The sequence below is a fragment of the Lepeophtheirus salmonis genome, chromosome 6 (assembly GCF_016086655.4).
Source record: "Lepeophtheirus salmonis chromosome 6, UVic_Lsal_1.4, whole genome shotgun sequence".
In the NCBI taxonomy this organism is placed as follows: domain Eukaryota; kingdom Metazoa; phylum Arthropoda; class Copepoda; order Siphonostomatoida; family Caligidae; genus Lepeophtheirus; species Lepeophtheirus salmonis.
The window spans coordinates 3379719-3400090 of record NC_052136.2 but is presented as its reverse complement, the minus strand read 5'-3'; the positions used below and the strand labels follow the sequence as shown (position 1 = coordinate 3400090).

Sequence of the window (20372 nt, the reverse complement as noted above, 5' to 3'; positions counted from 1 at the left end):
TTGAATATTTTATCTATTAAAAATATCAACTTTGAGCCCCACAAGACTGCGTTTTCTTCAACTATGATGCAATTTATATCGGTGACGTCAGTAAAAATGCGCTATTTTGAAAAGGTTGCAATAATTGAACTTCAATTCTCCGCATTCGCTGTCTACAATTTCAAGCTAGAATGAAAACAAATGACGCATGGGCAAAATTGTATACCGTGTCTCAGATAAAATAATTTATGAAGCACCTTTATTATTTTATTTTATGCGGACGAGTACGAGTATGTTGTTGTTTATGTGACGTTAAAGAACACCTAAATACACGTGCTACAAATTTTTCATTTTATTTAAATTTCTTCTTCATATCATTAGTAGTATTTATTACTACATAAAATCCGTTCGTCATGAGTGATTGTTCCTCTGGAGGCGAATATGAAGAAAATGAGACGGAATATTTTTCGCCTCCATGTCGGGATCTTTATTCCGATCAAATGTTGGACTCTGCTACGCAGTGTTGGACATTCATCAAGGAGAAATACGGTTTAGATCTTCAGGTATAATTTAAAAATAAATATTGCACCACGATATATAATATTGAAAATAAAAAATATATTTTTTTAAATCCATTCAAACTTAGGTTTTAAAGAAAAGGCACAATTTAGATATGTTTTCTTATATACGCATGGTGAATTATATCCGCTCGGAGATGCCTAAACCCGAAGATTTAATGTCCCTCAAAACGGATGAAAAATGGGGAGATATGAAGTGGATGACCCCCACGGTTGAAAACGATGCACTCCTTATGTATGACGTCTTCGAAGATGAAGAAGACACTGTGATAGAGCCAGAGATTGAGAATGGTACATCAGAGCATGAAGCTATTAGTATTTCATATAAGGAATATCGAGCGCTAAGGCGTTTTAAGGAAGAGTATGAGCCTATGATGGAATCTTATAAGGATCAAACACGTCGTATGACGGAAATCACTCAGCGATTGGTTCAAGATACCTCCTTCAATAACTCCAAAGCCATTCAAAACGAGGAAGAACAACTCTGTGCTCCCGTGAGCTCCCTTCTACTAGAAAAAGAAGATCAAAACTATGCAACTTCGTACTCCCACTTTAGTATACATCACGAAATGCTCTCGGATAAAATACGGACTAATAGCTATAAAAATGCGATTGAAAGTAACGCGAATTCGTTGATAAAATCCAAAGATATTTTGGATCTGGGTTGTGGGACTGGTATACTATCCTTATTTTGTGCTCAAGCCGGAGCTAAATCTGTAACTGCAGTTGATATGTCGGATGTTATTAACCTGGCAATTGATATTGCTCACGAAAATGGGCTTCAAGATACAATTTCCTTTAGAAAAGGGAGACTCGAGGATATCCCTGACATTAATGAAAAGTTTGATATTATTGTCTCTGAATGGATGGGTTATTTTTTGTTATTTGAAGGGATGTTGGACTCTGTTGTTGACGCTCGAAACAAATATCTTAAACCTGATACTGGAAGATTACTTCCAAATCGATGTACCTTATTACTATCCGCTGTGTGCGATATGGATCGGTATTCTAAGACAATCGATTTTTGGGAGGACGTGTATGGATTTAAAATGTCTTGCTTGAAGAGTCCAGTTCTCAAAGAAGCATCCGTTGAAGTTGTACCCAAGGATAAAATCATTTCCGAGTCTCCTGCTGAAATCCTTAATCTCGATTTGGAAAAATGCTCTGTGAAAGACTACTCCTCCTTTACTAGTAATTTTGAATTAAAATCTTCTGAAAATGGACATATAACTGCGATATGTGGATACTTTGATACTTTTTTCGAATTACCGGAAAACAAAGTGTTCTTCACGACTGGACCTCAGGGCCATCAAACCCATTGGAAACAAACATTATTCTACATGAAGAGTCCTCTTCAAGTCAATAAAGGTGATATCATTAAAGGCCATATAAGTGTTCGGAGGCCCAAGAGAGATCCTCGTGGCTTGATTGTAACATTGAAGGTTATGGGCACGGAGCAAAAATATGTTATCGATTAATTATATATATAATATACATATATATTCTTACATCTAACAAATGACATAATTATCGAAAGTATTAATTTAATAAATCTTCTATGAATTAAGGCTCTTGTAAAAGTCGAACTGATTTATGAAATTGTCAATTATTGTTTCCCCGTTCATAAAACCTCCTTCTTTATCGATGAGAAGAAATGTTTCCATTCCCCCTGTTGATTCAAGATTTACTCCTCTGGTTTCTGTACGGAAACCACCACATTCTTCGAGGAGGCTGTTTGTCTCAGCGCTGATGTGAATCATGAGAGCTATAAGTAAATATATATACAAACCGTATTTAATACATAATATTTGAGTAATTCAAACCCTCAGCCGTCTGTAAAAGATTTTGAACGATCACTATAGTATTTCCGTAAAGCTTGAACTGCGGTAGGTGATTAGGTCTGTGTAATATTCCTACCAAAACCGGACCTGTGTGTACGGCTATCCTTAGTTTCAATCTATCCTATATCAATGTTAAGAAACAAAAGAACCCAACAGAGACATTGCTTAGCATTTACCTTAAGTTTTTTACCCGTCGTAAATAGGGAAGCCTGTCCTATTAAATCCAGGGCCATGGTTCCAATCTCGGAAACATGGTTCAGAAAAAGTGTTCCATCAGTTTTTTCGGTTCCACAGATGATAATTGCCGAATCGTTCACGGTATCCACTTTAAATACTTCGTACTTTTTAACACTATTTTCTAATATTTGGTAGAGGGAACTGATATAAGAGACGAGCTTTGAAAACAAAAATAATATATGTTAAACAAGTTTATTTTGGATTCGGAGTTTCAATTATTTCTTACCTCCACTGCTGCATATTCTTCGGTAATCATATGAAAATCTTCTATATCACAAAATAAAACTGTAATAGAATCGTATAACTGGACTTCGTTCTTTTTCTTCTTTAGAATATTGAGAGCATACTTCCTTGGAAGAATCTGTGATACAAATAGTGAGTTAAGCATTTATAAATTACATCGACAGACGATCGTTATTCCAAACCTCGAATAGTAAATTTTCAGCCTTTTGTCTCTCAATAATCAACTCTTCTCCCTTTTTACGTATCGTCGAGGAAAAGAATTTAATTGTCATTGTGGCATTTCTGACTAGAAATATGATGACCGGACTAATTATCAGGACAGAAATCAGAACTGTTATTCCTATTGCTTGTTGTCTGTTTGCTGCAACGAGTTCGTCCACGACAATGGCTTTAATTCTAAACCTTAAATCCCGTATTGCACCCCGAAGTCCCTCTGTGTAACCATAAGTAGCCTGATAAAATTTTAATGCCTCATCTGTATTTGCCTTTTGAGGAACTTGTGCCAAAACAGCTCTTCTACTCTTGAGTAGTATCTCGTAGTGTCCTCCTGCACTTTGAATACCCTGATATAGATCCCTCATGTTTGGAACATAATTCTGAGATTGCTTCAAGTATTCATCTCCTAATGTTATATGACGAATAAACTGTATATAATTATCATTCGTAATTCGGCCTTGTCCGTAATAGCGTATGCCGTATGCAACTGCTATCCCTAGATTCTCGATGCACCTACGAATAAAATTTTGGTTTTAAATCAGTCTCATTTATACATATTTAATCAAAAATATATACTTGTAAATAGTAAAAATCAATTCATTTTATTTTATCAAAATTTCACAGCTGTTCACAAAAAATAAATTTTCTTCGAAAAAATATTCAATAGTTGAGTTTCAAATACTAAATTTTTTTCCAAAAAATTTAAATAATTAAATTTGAAATATGAAATTTTTTAAAATATAAATGCCAATGCTAAATTTTTTGGAAAAAAAAATTTGAAAAATTAAATTAAATTTTCTAATCAAAAACTCCTCCATTTTGGGTGGGGTTACAACCCCTCCAGCCTACCCCCTGTGGACGTCCCTGTAAAAATTGATCAATAACATTACAGCATTTGAAAGATGTATAATTATGTATACTCAAATATAGATGAAAATCTTTTGAATGCACAAATCACACGCATTAAAACTTGTGAGCTTTGTAAATACCTTTTTCAATGAGATTTACAGAATTTTCCTCTCTGAAAAATGAATTTCTTATGCTGTTATATGAATTGTAAATTGACATAAGATCTCCAATTCTCAAGCAAGTTTAAAATTTGAGAGCCTTTGCATCATTTTCTGGCTTTATCCAATCTGAGTAAGAACCAACCGGGAATTACCCCGGGACATGAGCTCTTTTATATATATACAGATAAAAACATAAACTCTAATATTTTTAGTATAGCGAGTGACATTTAAAATACAAATTCTTGCATACAATTCAATTTCAGTTAAATTGGTATGGATTAGTATTCACATTCAATAGACCTGGAGTTCATAATTTTGACTTATATATATAACACATATTTCACAAAAGGTTCAGAGGTTCTAGGGAATTGCTTGTAAATACTTATCATGCCCACTTTTATTCATTTAAAGTGAAAGACTATTCAGTAGTGTGGGCAGTAGGGTACCTATATTAGCCAACCAGGAATATATTGACTCCTGAGCACGGAGAAGAATAAACTTTTTAAATTTTAATGTAAAATTATTTACAAAAAAATATAGTGATAATTGATAAATGTAATATGTATGTATTTTCTTGCCTAGTCCTAATTAATAAAAAGTTAAACATTACAAAAAGTAAATAATTTAGTCATTTTTTTATTTAGTCGCCTCCGTTTTTTTTGGTTTGTTAGAAGGATTATGGAAAAAGTTACAAATTGATTCTGGTGAAATTTTGTATGAACTAGGAAAGTTGCATATGTTAACAGTTGGAGGCAATTAAATTTTGATTGGTTAAAGGTTAAGGTCACCTAGAACGTTAGTTTTTATGAAAGCAGGATAAAAAAAAGTTATTAATCGACTTTGAACGAACTTTGTGAAAGGTGATATACAAAGCATTAGTAAGCACCGCTCCGAGCACCACTCAAAATTCTTGAGCGGGAGCACGCTCATTGTTTTGAATAACGAGCGGAAGAGCGCACACCATTTTAAAAGAGTAAAAAATTGCTCGAATTTCCGCTCATTTATATAAATTTGTATCACTTTTTCAGTTTTCTGCATCTTATGAGATAACATAGAAAAATTTGAGAGTTAAAGAAAGATTACAAAAAAAGATGGTTAAAGTTTTATCTCAAGAAAAGCTAGAATATTTTATACAGTACTGTATTCTGTAATTCATGAACATTTCCTTCAATTTTCTTGATGTTTAAGAAAGTTGTGTTGTTTTATTGAAATATCATATTTTATTATATCAGAGATTTTGGTGTAGGCTATAACATTAACAGATTTAACACTACGAAAAAATGGCGTGAAATTCCGATGATAAATTGGTCATAACTTCCTTAATATTGAAGCAAGAGACATGATTTTGCTATCAAAATGTTTTTTTACTATTATCTATTTGATAAAACAGGTTTAAAATGGGAAAAATTGAATGGGATTTTTTTGTAACATTCATATATAAAGAGTTTGAAGTTCAATTACGAGCGAAAAAATGAGCGCTGCTCATTTTTCATTGAGCAGGAGGACGCTCATTACTTTACAAAATGAGCGGGAGCGCGCTCACAAAATTAGTAACTCAGTGGGGACGGGAGCGCACTCAGGATTTATTGAGTGGATTAACGCTCTGGTGATATATAATAATGAGAATTCATTAAATTTTGAGAGGTCATAGTCACAAAAATATTAAAATACAAAATTTATCATAATTATTGAAGAAATTGAGATATATAACTCACAAGAATGTTTATTTTTGGGGGAAAGTTTTTGTCAGAGGGTTGTGCTCTACCGAGTGCCCGTTCAGGTTTTATTATACATAAGGTCTTAATATGTATGAAATAATGACGTAACTCCAGTTTGTTTTTTAGCTTGTTAATTTATAATTGGTAATATAAAGATGCAGGTTTGTGAACGGAACGCAAAATTGAACAGTGTTCCATGGAACGTGCGTTCAATGGACGGAACAGAATTATTTTTTGAACGCTGAATGCGTAAAATGAGAAATGGTCGTAACTCATAAGATATACATAAAAGATTTTAATAATTAATTATTACTTAATTCATCTATATTTACATATGAGATTAAGAAGAGATCGAAATGAATCCCAACAAACATAACTATTCTACTTTTATGAAAATGAAATATTGTTATTTTTAGTCGACTATTAATGTTTTGAACTTTAGTTTGATTATTTTTTTATGATTCCCATAGACATTTCAGGCAAAAAAACTCTTAGCGCCCCAGGCATATATGAAAGCGTTCTCGTTTTTCTACGTTCAATCTAATGTAGCAATCTCATTTGGAGTATCCAAACTGTACAGCTTCATTTAACAAGCGCGCTAGTGTACTGAGCATGCCTGCTATTACCTTATAATTGGAACTCGGAACGGAACGTAAATAATGGCTGAACCATGAACGCTGGACAAAAAAAAATGAACGTAACGCCATAATAGCGGAACGCTTACATGCCTGTAAAGAAAGAAAAAAAACCTTTTTCTTAGCAGTTTAATTCCTGAGTAGTGAACATTCTTTCCTAAATAGGTTCAATAAAACTAAAAACCTGTTTGAACCTTTTAGTGTGCACATAAAAAACGCAGCGTAATACTGGGAACTCCACGTTTGTTGTGGAATTATAAATTGACATATTTAAGCCCTTAAACAAGAAACTCAGAGAATTGGGGATCGACATTGGATTCATTCTAGAATATGTCCTTGTTTATATCCTTTTCTCCTTTCTCTCTTATCACAACTGCTTGTAACTGCTCTAATGAAACGTCATGGGTGTTATTCTTTCTCTCCTCCAAAACATTCTTCAATTTGTCAGGGTTACAATGTTGATTTTCGGTTTCTTTTTTTAACATGCACATTCTACACTGGATTTTCATCATTAGTATGAAACGTATGTTATTATGTCGTTATGCAATATTATTTATATAACGTAGACAATAAATTAACTATTGCAATAGAAATAATTATATATTTCTTTCTAATATCCTTATTTTTCTGGTCCCTAAAATTTTTTTTGGTAGAAATGTAGGTATTCTTAGGTATTTGCAGTACATATACCAGTGCTGAGGGTTCCCCCCAGAACATGGGTTTTAGTTTAGAAAATGTATAGAATCTTTGGTTTTTAGTATATAATAGGCTAATAAAGAACAATTACTTTGTTATTTTATTACAAAATATATTTCGTTGACTTATTTGATTCAAAGCAGTTTTATTCATGCTTATTAAACATACAAATTATAAACAATGCTTTGATTTGGATAAAAATGTTATATATATAACTCAATGTATAACTGTAAGTGAACATACTGCAACGAGTGAACTAATTGTTACTGCATATTTTGCTGAACACAATATTCCATTTGCCAGCATTGATTATCTTCTACCACTTTAGAAATAAGTTCTAGCTCATAATATTTATATTATTGTAGCCTTGTTTTTTGTTCTAATATTGGGTTTTATATAGCTACGTCTGGGGTTTTGTTGAAAAGTTTACTAGCTGCCCTTGTACATATTACTTTGATTTAGTTCAAATATCAATGTTTATCATTGGCATCAAGTAGTATTCAATGCAGGTCTTAAGTTGTATTACATTTTTAAATTCATTTGAGAGTTATATCAAGATTTATTGAAAATTTGTTCATTTTATGTAGTAAAAATATCAACCATGATCCCCAAAGATGGCGCCTTCTTCAATTATGATACAATTTATGACGTAAGTGAAAACGCTATATATATCCTAATAATAACTTTCCTTTAAAAATGGTTTTGATTGAGATCAAAACCAAATCCTGGAACCGCCTCATGGACCTTGAATCTAATTTGTCCTGCATCATTTCAAAAGTGGAACCGAACATTAAGGGACTCGTCAAGGCAAAACATAAAATAAGAATCGCTTTTTTCAGGGAGATGGGAAAGGTGGGTTCACGGAAGTGCTTACGCACAATTTAGCAAGCATTTTTGATACTTATTGTTATCCTTGTGTAATAAATTTTTAATTTGCAAAAAAAAAAAAATATATATATGACGTTAAGTACAATAACTGTAATAAAAAAGAAGAAATTATAGGTATGAAATGAGTGCGGAAGCACTTCATTGGACCCACCTTTACACCGCGACGACCTTATTATAAAATAATGAGCAAAATAGAAGAAAGAGCAAACACAACAGCAGTTTTTCTTTTTCTTATTTTTGTCGGTATTTTTTTCATTACAAAGAAAATGAGAAGATTCAAGAGACCAAAGTTCGGAGCAAATGCACAAAGTTTATTTGATTTTACAATAATAATTATTGATTCTTAAATTGAATTATAGTCAAATAATCTCACAAATCCATCATTAATATTTTGCAAGACTAAATAAGTTTATATTTAAATTTAAAATTGGAATAAATGTTAATGTACTTCATAAAATGATCTGTTTAAAAATACTTTATCAACATATTGACAAATTTAAATTGATATAATTATGGTAATAAATTATTATTTTAGAATGAATACTTAAAAAAATAAAAGTATTTGAAGCTCCCTCTATGTTTTTAACATACCTAACTATTTCAATTCGAATGTTTTGGTCAACTATTTCATCTTTTTTGGCGGCGTCAACTACTTTTTCAAATCATCAATATGTATTTTAGATCGATGGACAAAATACCAAGGATACTATATATAATGTGTGTCGATAAGAAACTTTCAATGCAGTTTGATTGACGCTAGCTGACAACTTTTTTGATGACGTTATAACGGAGCCAAGTTCAGTGTTACTGACTAGTGCTAACTCATATTATTCAAAGAATAATGTCTTCTTCTAGAGGTAATGTGCTATGGCAACCTGTACAAATCCTATTTTTATTTCTCAACGCAAGATTTGAGGCTCCAAGGTGTCAGAGGTCGGACTATACAATTAAATAGTTTCCCTCGAATTCGTACCCTCACAGGAAGTAATGAGCACCCGTCTCCGGTTGAAGCCCTTTGAAGATTAAAAGTTATAATGATTGGCGAAAATCTTAATTTAGTTCTGAAAAACCCAGCTGCTGAGGAAGAAGCTAGTGAAAATGATCAAACATCTTTTAGAGATGATGTCAAAATTGCAACAAAATCTTTGACTCATGACTTCTCTATGTCTAAAATTAATCAACGTAATGAATCCCATGAAGATATATTAGATAGAATTGAATGCTAGGAAGTTTCGGAACATTCTGAAAATTATAGGAGACTTTTGCATTCGCTAAGACGTCAATAGAAATGAAATACTTCAGCAAGAATGTTTCAAAGCTTCCCGAATTCAAAGGGATGCTCACACCAGGGTCTTACCTACATTGCCGGATTATTAGCGAAAAAAATTCAAATCTTTATATCCACATCATGGAACGAAAACAAATGAAACAGAACCTTACTCACAAACTTCTAGTTTTTGAACTATGCTTGTTTCTCGGGGAGGCCTTACCATTCCTTCGGAGGAGTTATTGAAATTTTGCCAACAATTAGAATATAAATTCTAAGAATTTCACAGTATTCATGAGCACAACTTTGACAAAAGAGCAAACGTTTGTAAAAGTTTTTCTGATCCTCTAGTTGAAATTTATCTTAGTTGGCATAAGGAATTGATTTCTCTATTGTGTAAACTAGGACAAGAATAAAAGTAAAGTCCCTAAATCGCAAACTTAAACTCAAAAATGCAAGTGTGAATTTGAGAAGATTGAAACGAATTAGCCAATTTACGAATTAGTAATTAGAAATATATTTAGTTCATGAATAGTACAAAAAAATGATTTTAATAAGCGAAAGATTGTGTTTAAATATTATTAATTTAGCATATTTATTTGAAATCTTATGTTTTGACCTATTTTTAATTTAGAAAATTTTTTAATTTAAAAAAAAAAAAAAATTATTTTAATACTGTATTCGTCGGAGGGTAAACATTTACACTAATTGTATTGTCTAATGAGAAAATAAAATACTGTATTATGTATTAATACAATTTGTGCGATCGAATTTCCTCCTAAATTGGCTCGTTTGTGACGCAATCAAAATAACCAGTACAATTGTAAATAAAAGCAAAGAAATCTCTTATCAACACACCTTGGCTTATATGTTATATAGTCACCCTGCAAAATACACTGTATGTTTTTTTGCTAGCGAGGTAACCTTGTGATCTATGAAGTAGTTAACTTTATTGTATCACGCAACCTTCCTTTCGAAACAAAACAGTGGAAAATGGTCCTGTATCACTTGATAGTATTTAGGCAATTCTTCCAAATATGAAAGTTTTATCCAATAACTGTTAGGAATTGTTCACAGCTTAAAATGAGGTAATTCTAATTCAACCATTCAACGTTCAGAGCACTGATTATAGGGGGGATTATCTGTAGTAGGATTAGATGTAAATATATATATATATATTTTTTTTTTTTTTTTTGGGGGCGTGGTTCTTGATATTTTTTTGGAAAAAAATACAAAAATTAAATTTTTGGGGAAAAAACTTAAAAATCCACATCTATTTACAATTTTTTTTAAAACCCGTACCTATTCACAAAAAGTAACAAGCAAAAATTACTTTTTTTGTTGGGGAGGTGGCTCCAGCCCACCCCTTGCGGACGCCCGTGGATGAGAAGCGGACATATTAACAGCTGACAAGAAAATAGATTTTTGTGTATTCGAAGTATCAGCGGGGTAAGGGTCAAATTGCATAATTAATACCTTTCCTTCGTTGTCTTAACCATGGAACTCTAGTATCAAGAAATAATTTTGCTTAAAGTTTAGATTTTTATTTCCTTATTTACCCTGTGGAATCGAGTAAAAATGACATTGACTCTATTCAACCTTTTACTCCGTGATTGATCATTTTGCCGCATGACATATTTGCCGCCTTTTTATATAATCGGTTCTAACTTTACTGCTGTGATCATATTAATTATAAAGATAGAAGAAGAAGGAAAAATAAGGAATAGGAATAATGATAAAATAAACGATCATTTCTGATGAGAAATTCCTGTTGGTACACTCATATGAACTTTGCACAATTATAAATATATTATATTTGTTGTAGTTGGAATTTTATAACAACATCACGGGGTTTTTTAAGTAACTCTTTCATTATGGGATAATATTTGAAATCCCCAAAAATAATGAATCGACTGAATGTATACAACTCAAAATCAAAGAAGAACAGGACTGACTACAAAATACATGAATCAATGATCGATTAATGATAAGTCAATCATATTGACATTTTTTTATTTTCCTAGTTATATAATTAATCTGATCGAGATTAAAGTTCAAACCGATAATATAAAAAGGCGGATAATATGTCATGCGGTAAAACTCCTCGGGGAGGGGGGGGGGATTTCTAGCAGCAAAATTACCGATTGCGAAAACGTTCGCAGCAAAATTACCAAGAACACTTTTTTTCAACCAATCACTCCTTTTATATTCTTAAGTGATTATTCCAGGTCTTTAGAATTCCATCTCTGAGCCTAAGACCTTATCCTGAATTTTACCAATGAAGCTAAATAATACAAGACATTACCTGAGCAAATTAACATAAGCGATGAGATACTTCCAGACTGTACTACTATTGGTAGTTTTGATCCCTGTTGATAGATGGTTAAGGAATACTGAGTTAACTGAATTATACCAATTCAGCACAGAATTAATATCTTCTTCATCCTGAGAAATTCTTTGTCTGAAGTTACCATGACGTATTTGAAATCTTAGCTTTGATGTAAACATGTTTTTCGCTTCTGAGACCTTTATATGAAATGAAATAAATAAATATGCTATAAAATAAATATAAATATATGAAGAGAGACACAACTTGCTTTAATTCCAGGCCATGGAGTCATATCTAAGGCAGCATCCGTGATTTGGAATCTTTCTGATAAGTTCAATCCAAGAGATTGCTTCCCCGAAGTAAATATGTAGAATGCCACCTCAGATCTCTCTCTTTGTAAATTGGTTATAAACTTCTCCAAGTGAGTGGCTCCGTCCACTTTATTTCGACTTTGCTCAACTTCTCTTTGATACTTGAGTAAGTGATTGAGGGAGGTTGCATTTTGGATGATTAGAGCTGCAATGGGTAGGAGAGGAAGAAGAAGCATCAGGACTGTATATAGTTTTTGTCCAATCCGGGTCTCTGGATTTATTTTGCATATCCATGTTTTCATTCGCCAATTTTCCTTACTCTTTATAAGCGTATTTTCATTTACAGATTTCTATGAAATAGCATGTACATAATCATATATGTACGATGGTCGTTTGAAAAGTACATATAAAGTCCGAGAGATGGCACTACTGGCGCGTATCTAGGTTAAATTTAGCTTGTAGCATCTCTTGGAAGAATAATTACCAACTTTCAGCCAGATTAGTCTATTTCTTTCTGTTTGGCATTCGTTTTAATCGAAGAAGTGGAGTGATTTTCAAAAAATGGACAAAAAAAATTTCGTGCGTTGATCAAATATTACTTTATGAAATGCAAAAGGCATCAAGAGACTAAAAAGAAGATTGATAAACATTATGGGGCACCTTCGATTAGAACAGTTTATAAGTGGTTTCAAAATTTTCAGTGTGGCCATAGGGGCACAAGTGACGTTGAACGTTCTAGAAGTCCTGTTGAGGTTACTACTCCAGGAATCATTGATAAAATCCATAATATGAAGAGTGAAGGTGCATGAGATTGCTAGTGTTGCGGGAATCTCCAGTTGGAATCCTATTTCCAATTATTTTGCGACCACAACTGCGAGGTGTGTGTTGGTGCATCCTCGTGATGGGAAATGACTTTTTTGTGGGCTAAATGGGGGCGTTTTTCGGTTTTCAAACGCTGAATAATATGCAATTGTAATAGTTATACCCTTTTCCAGACAGTCGAAACTGATTATTCCTTGCGAATCCAAAAGACAGTCCCCATAATCTTTCCGCTCGATTCCTTGATTCAAACGAATACCAAACAGAAAGAAATAGACCGATTTGGGTGAAAGTTCTTCCAAGAGATGCTACTAACTAAACATAACCTCGATACGTTCCAAAAATACCATCTTTCAGGCTTTGCAAGCACTTTTCAAACGACCCTCGTATTTTGAAAGCTACGTATTTTCTTGGAATAACGTCTTAAAAGTTTTCAAAAGTCATAGTTGATTAAAATATAGAATATGTACAGAACATGAATATTAAATAGTATACTTTAAATTATTATATAGAATGGTATATATGAAAATTCCAAAAAGTTTCCACAATTTGCTATAGTATATATAAATGAATAGATCTAAACTATAAACAAACTATCAAAACGAAGATCACGTGATCAATATTTGTACAAAGGAGTGTTCCTTAGAAACTTTTTTTTGTTCGCTAGGAGCAAGAAATATATTATATTACCATAGAGATAAAAAACATTTAGTGATGATGTGAAGATGAAGTTGACGTCATCGTAGTTGACTAAAACATTCAAATTGTACAACGGTTCTAGGATGTTACGCCCCAGGCAGTTTCACCCTGGGAAGTTCTGCCCTGTGAAGTTTCGCCCTCATACATATATTATAGGATAAATGTATCTTCTACATATAATTTAAGATTTAAAATTAGTCTCCCCCCAATTAAAGTCATTTGTAATGCATTTTTGCATTCAGTATTTTAAAATGAGTTCATTTAATTCAATTTTAAAATAGAACATATCAAACCGCAGGGGAAACTGTACAGGGCGTAACTTCCGGTGGTGCTTCACAACATAGAGGCAGGGGCACCCGCAGGATTATCTACATATATATATATATATATATTTTTTTTTTGGGGGGCTTGGTTTTGGAATTTTTTTTTGGAATAGAAATCCAAAAATTAAATTTCAAATATTACATTTTCTAAAAAAGTTCAAAAATCCATAGTTATTTATAGAAAATGAAATTTTTCTGGAAAAAAATTCAAAAAAGAAATTTAGAATATTAAATTTAAGAAAAAAAAAATTCGAAATTCATAGCTATTCAAAAAAATTAACCTTTTAGCGAAAATATTCCAACCCACCGTTACTCATAAATAAATAAATTTTATGGGAAAAAATTTAAATATTAAATTTTTTCAAAAAAAGAATTCAAAAATTCATAGCTATACAAAAAAAATTAAAAATTCATAGCTATTCAAAAAGAAATATTATTTTTTAGGAAAATGTTTCAAAAATTTAATTTCAAATATTAAATTTTTTGTAAAAAAAATCAATAAGTACGTATGTAGGGTTTTTTTAATAAAAAAATTTGAAAAATTACGGCTATTCACAAAAAATTAAACTTTTTCGAAAAAAATTTCAAAAATTAAATTTCAAATATTAAACTGCAGACGCCCTGAGTGGGTGTTTCAAATATTTGTTAGATGCTCAATGTATTTGATTATAATTTTCTTTATGGAACTCTTCAGTTTTATATAAGTTTGAGCATTGCTTAAGTTGTAGGGAGATGGGGGGGGATGAAACCCCCCTACAATGAAAATTGTCTCAAATCATCCCCCTCTAAAACTGGTTAAAGCATACTTTAACATAACTGTATTTTAAATATTATGTAGAGAGAAACCGCTGAACCCCCAATAATTAGAATCCATTGCAGACATCGCCCTTGTTTTGATTTTACAACACAATCTCCAAGTATGAGTATATACAAGATCTGGAGTGATTAATGTATATAACTATATATTCCATTGTTTTGGTCAACTAACTTTCGGCTTAAAAATATTCCCCTTGCTTTTGCACACTGTGACACTCTATGCATTTTATCTTTATAGTGATAAATGGAAATAAATATATAGTCATCATCTAAGTGGAGCTTTTTATCCACACGCAACCTCGCCTGACAAAAAGTAAGTAAAAATTTGAAAAAATACAGAATGGATCTTATTTAGTCGGACATATTTTATTATTTTCAATCCTGAATGACATTGGTACAAAATCACGGAGTAGGACAACAAGACATCTTATCACTGAGCAGGGCAATCTAAGACGCTTTGAAAAAGCAAAGAAGATTCTAAATTTTGGAAAGGAAAACCAAAATTCCGTCAAAATTTCTTCTCTTTTTTGATGAGAAAATGACATCACAACGGGACATCCAAACCATATCTCAGCCTCTGTGAGACATGTCTTCAAAACAAAAAATCCATTGTCCAGTGCAGGTCTTCCTTTCCATTTTTGTATGGATAAGAAGGAGCGGCTCAATGCAAATGCTTAGGTCAAACTTCTGGATAAGAAAGTGCTACATTGGGCCATAGAAATGTTTCGGGACAACTTTGTTTTCACTCTAGACGTAGCTCCGTGTCATTGCGCCACTAAGACCCAGTTCTTGCGGGAGCCAACTTTTATGATTTTTAGGACCTCAACATTTGGCCACCGTCCTCTGCTAACGCAAGCCCCTCAGACTATTCTACCTTGGTGCATCTGTGGGAGAGGTTGTGTGCTACTCCTCACAAAAAAACAAGTCTTTTGTGGCTTACATCAAGAAAGAATGGACCAAGCTTGAGTATGACAACATAGCCAAGGTCTGCAAAGGATTTAAGCCTCGTATTGAGGGAATTATTCGAGCTGAGGGCTCACATATTGAATAAAAGTTGTGCCTTGCACTATTTTTAAATGTTTTTGTTAGATAAATGTCCTTACAAAACCTCTCGTTTAAATTTTACTCTTGAAAAATTGAAAATGATAAAATGTGTTCAACTAAATAAAATCAACCCTGTAGGGGAAGGTGAGGTTAGTTGATACATGTTTGGTTTTTACGTCCTCAAGAAGTTCAGGACAATCTATTTTGGCTTATATTTTGCAACTAGGTAGCCACAAGAGTTACCTAACAAAATGATAATATTCTTTCTTATTTTTTTAATAATATAAAAATTGGCAAATGTATCAACTTACCTCAGGGTAGAGTTAAGTTGAAATATGTCTTGGGGCAAGTTGATACATTTAATTTAATGACTGATTAAGATGGGAAACAATTAAGAAAAATCAACATATTGATGATATGAAAATGATCAAGTCTATTCAAATTTATTCCATAGTTAGGTATACATCACACCCTGGTCACTGTGATGGTTTTATGAAGACAATAATAATTTTATTCATATTACTTTCCAAATACACGAATATTTCACTTAGCTCATAGGTACTAATAATAATTTAAATAATAAATAATCGTTTTTATTCTCATTTTGGGTGGTGTTTTCGTGAGAATAGAACATGATACTTTGCAACGTCTATTTTTCTGATTATCTTTGTTGGGCCATAGGTAGTGGGCATAATACTTTAGGAGATACTTGATTGTTTGTTGGCAATTTGCCATTTTGTATTAAACTAAAACAGTTTTCTGAAGAGATGGACGGCAAAAATGCTTTACTCATAGTTGCCATTCCACATTCAGTAATTTCAGAAGCTACGTAATCCGATTCTTCGAAAATATCAAAGTTTAAGGGGAAAATGCCCGTGTTTCTAAACCCTGATACAATGCTTTTCAAAATTTCCCCATCGACCAACTTGCATATATTCAAATGTTATGTTACCTCACCTTCCCCTACTGTTCGTGCATGCAGAATAGGAACATGTTAAATGTTGATACATGTCTCAACTTGCCCCTTACAAAGTGTCTCAACTTGCCCCAAATATATGCCATTCAGTTCAAAAGTCATCAAGAATTAAATGCAAAAAAAAATAAAAAAATGCTCGAATTTAATTATTCCAGTCATTCATTCACTATTGTTTAATGAACTATTCTAACGTGTGAAAATTAATAAGATAACCATTTAAGACATGGATATGAACCAAAAACTGTAGTTACCTCAAATATGCAAATTTGACAAACATATACATTTTGATCCTTAAATCTAGTCCATTTTACTGAATCTTATTATAAAATTTAATGGGAAGTCAAAATAGTGTCCCCCCCATCAATATGTTAAAAGTAAACAACTCTGAATTTTAGTTCTCCCCTAGTCAGTGGTGCATCAACTTACCCGGGAGTAGTGACTTGCCCCACCTTTCCCTATATGGTAGCTAGCCTATTGTAGTTTCTTATTGACAACTGTTTGTTATAATGGACGGGTTTATTATTTATGTATTATCATAGGGATAGAAATATTACATTTTCAATGGATGTTATATACAATTGGACATGAGCAAATTTAAAAAAAACCTCATCGATAACCACAAGGTGGTGCTGATGTACCAAGTTGTCGTAATAAACAAATAAGTACACTAACTGCAAAAAAACCGCAAGGTGGCACTACTATCTTTGGATTTGTAAACAAACTACAAATAAATAAACAAAGCTCATGCTCCGTATACATTTTATTGAAGCCCTCAATGGGTATAAATTAACATTGTATAAATCCAAATCCATATAATGTACAACTTAATTCATTTACACCTATTACCTCCTATGCAGAGGTGGACATTCTGCTAATTAGTGGATTAAGAATTTTCTTAGGACTAACGATTATCTTGGCGTTACCTCACTAACACAAAATACCACATGTATTTTTTTTGTAAGCTTTCGACTCCCTCCTCTGTCTTGATCCTCTAGCCATGACGGCTAAAGATTATCTCAGGAATTTCAAGAATGTTGTATTTTTATGAAAACTTGTGATTCTATGTTTTTTGGGGTGCTAATTCAGAATCTGTATTTAAAACATTTAAATTCGGAGTTAGTAGATCTGTTTTGCACCATTCACTTTCCAGGAAAAGCTTAACTTTTGAGCTTAAGTAAACCTAAAATTTTTTTTTGTGTTAAAAATGTGAGTAATGATATTCTGAACCCAGCAGGTGGTCTCACGGCACTAATCCTGGTACGGCGCGCGCTCACTATAATTATCTTACTTTGACCCGAGCATGGTGCCATACCCGAAAATCTTTTTGCCCGAAAAAAGTTTTCTGTGAGCAATTCTTCATGTAGATTTCGAATTTGGATTGAAAATTCAAGAAAAACACAAATTTTAACAAATTTTGTATTGTTTAAATAAGCGCGCTCTAAAAACTTTGTCTTCATTATTTGGAAAAAGAACACTTTTAGATACGTCTAAACTTTCAATTTTTTTTTTTGGCCTCAGAAAGTTAAGAGTTCAAATTTTTATATGAGACAAAAAAATTGCTGGAAAGACATTGTATATTGAAATAACTCCTACAGTATCTCTTAAAACATGCTAAGAATTTGAAATTTCATAATTTTTATTTAATTCTCTGAATCAGCATCCCAAAAAATAAATACCTCATGAATTTGATCAGTTTTAAGTTTCTCTTTTTTAAAGCTGAAAATGCTCAAAAACGCAGACGTGCTCCCGAGAAAATCCTTAGTCATGGGTATTTCATAATTTTATATTTTTGATAAATAGGGGTAGATATAAGTTATATAACCAAATAATAGCTAAAATAAGTTGCTAAATTTCTTAATAAGCTGAAGATCCGTACTAACAGAAAAATGCAAACATTTTTTAACCTAAGCCTACCTCCAGCAATACGAAAAGCTTCATTTCAAATTAACTTTAAAAGAAGTTTTTACACATTTATAACTGAGTTATGTCCTTTAAAAAAAAATAATTTTGCCGGTTTGGAAAAAAATTGTTTGAAAGAAAGTAAGCTGAAGCTAACAGGGGTTGCTCTAAGAGGACAAGATAACAAATGAGGCCCAAAATATTCTAACAATTTCACTTGTCCATGAATATTTTCAGTCAGATAGATCAGTTTTAGTAACATTCATGTAAGGAATACCAATAAACAGAATATTATATTGGTATCATGGAACGTTTATTCTTTTATTTAGATCTAGGAAAGCTCGCCTTGTGTTGAGAAAGTTTGCCCTGGGATTATTCGTCTTGTGTACAAATTTCCCAGGGAAAATTCGCATTCAAATATTCAAGGCAAATATTCCCAAGGCAAGTACCCCCTAAATTAAATTATTCCGTTATATTATAGAATATAACTAAGTAAAAATTTAATATTATAATTTAAACATTATTTTATTTTTTTCTAAATAATTCTAAGGACAGACAGTCCTAAGGACCAATAAAAACGATTATAAAACTGTACTGGATCGAATAAATAATGAAAACCACAATAAATAATCTTTCCCAAGGCAATTTTTTTTACATACTTCCAGATAAACTGGTTAAGAAGATTTTATTTTATAGCATTTATCTTCATTCAGTCACTCTGCTAATCCTAGAACTTTTAGCCAGAAAGACAGCCTGCCACCAATTTTCTAGCATATTTTGCAGATTGATTAGCGTTAGTGGATCAGTGAAACTAGAAAGCAGGATTTGCGATAGAAAAAGGTCAAAAAATGTTGGATTAGCCTATACCCGAGTAACGAAAAATTACTGGATGGCCAATGCCTATCTGGGCTCCTTTGAAATAATAAGGTTCTATTATAACAAAAGATCATATTCATTTGAATTTATATAATCACTTTTTAGCTAAGGTTCAATCAAAAAGAATAAATGATCATTTTGGACCAAAATAATCTTAATTCACAAAGATTAGTACTTACTTCTGTCACGGAGAACATGATCATTCTCAATTTATGGAATTCTGTCGAGTGGATCCCTTATTTCAATCTCTAATTTATGACATGTCTACCATGTAAGGCTTGTTCTTCATCACATTGCAGATAGGGTTAATGTCAATAATCCCCAAGAAAAAAAGATAAAAAAAAGTAATTAAATGGAAAAAAATATTATAGAAAATTTATCGGCTTTAACGGAAAAGTCTCTAACCTTCATATACTTATATACAATATATAATTAATCAATTCTTTTGTCATGTCTTTTCTGATTAAATATTCTTAATCGTTTCTTCATTTTTTTTCTTCTGTCAATTAAAGATTGGAAAGTGGTCTGTGTACATGAATATCATGCTAACTAATTGATGGAAAATTGATATTTATTAATAATTGCCCAGAAATATAATAAAAAAAGTAGAATATCATTAATACATATTTAGATTTTTTTAATATCAGGCTTTGAAATATATTCACGTAAATTATCTTTCAATACCAAGGGCTTAAAAAAGCTTTGAACCTGAAAAATACCCAAAAATAACAAATAACAGAGAAAAAAATTAGGCTATATTTGGAATCAGGGAATTAAATTCTACTAAGTTGCGCATATGCTATTTTAGTGCTTTAAAAAATTGTAGTTTTGTTGGATAGTTATATCATTTGTATGCATATAAAATAAAGTTTATGTGCATGTATGTCCTTCATTGGTTCCCTTTTGAACCTGGTGAGACTAAAACGGGAGTGCCAATTTTCGGGGGAGTCATACAAAGGGGGCTTATTCTAT

The 20372-nt window shown here is 32.1% G+C and overlaps 2 protein-coding genes across 5 annotated transcripts; one reads left to right on the top strand and one right to left on the bottom strand.

Moving 5' to 3' along the window:
- The first annotated feature begins 192 nt into the window (after positions 1 to 192).
- LOC121119630 (uncharacterized) lies at positions 193 to 2124 on the top strand. The gene is made up of 2 exons (XM_040714347.2): positions 193 to 542; positions 626 to 2124. Exons 1-2 carry the CDS (start codon positions 393 to 395, stop codon positions 2033 to 2035), a joined length of 1560 nt encoding a protein of 519 aa, XP_040570281.1. The 5' UTR covers positions 193 to 392; the 3' UTR covers positions 2036 to 2124.
- On the bottom strand, positions 2036 to 11827 carry LOC121119631 (atrial natriuretic peptide receptor 1). Of its 4 annotated transcripts, none has more exons than XM_040714348.2 (6): positions 11614 to 11827; positions 3061 to 3607; positions 2862 to 2996; positions 2575 to 2793; positions 2381 to 2519; positions 2036 to 2322 (listed from the first exon to the last, which is right to left on the bottom strand). In XM_040714348.2, exons 1-6 carry the CDS (start codon positions 11814 to 11816, stop codon positions 2114 to 2116), a joined length of 1452 nt encoding a protein of 483 aa, XP_040570282.1. In that variant the 5' UTR covers positions 11817 to 11827; the 3' UTR covers positions 2036 to 2113. The 4 variants fall into 4 exon arrangements, 3 of the variants coding, with proteins under 3 accessions (XP_040570282.1, XP_071745193.1, XP_040570283.1); XM_071889092.1 differs by lacking the exon at positions 11614 to 11827 and adding an exon at positions 9403 to 9720; XR_005864799.2 differs by having other exon boundaries at positions 2182 to 2322; positions 2381 to 2514.
- Between the last annotated feature and the right edge of the window lie 8545 nt (positions 11828 to 20372).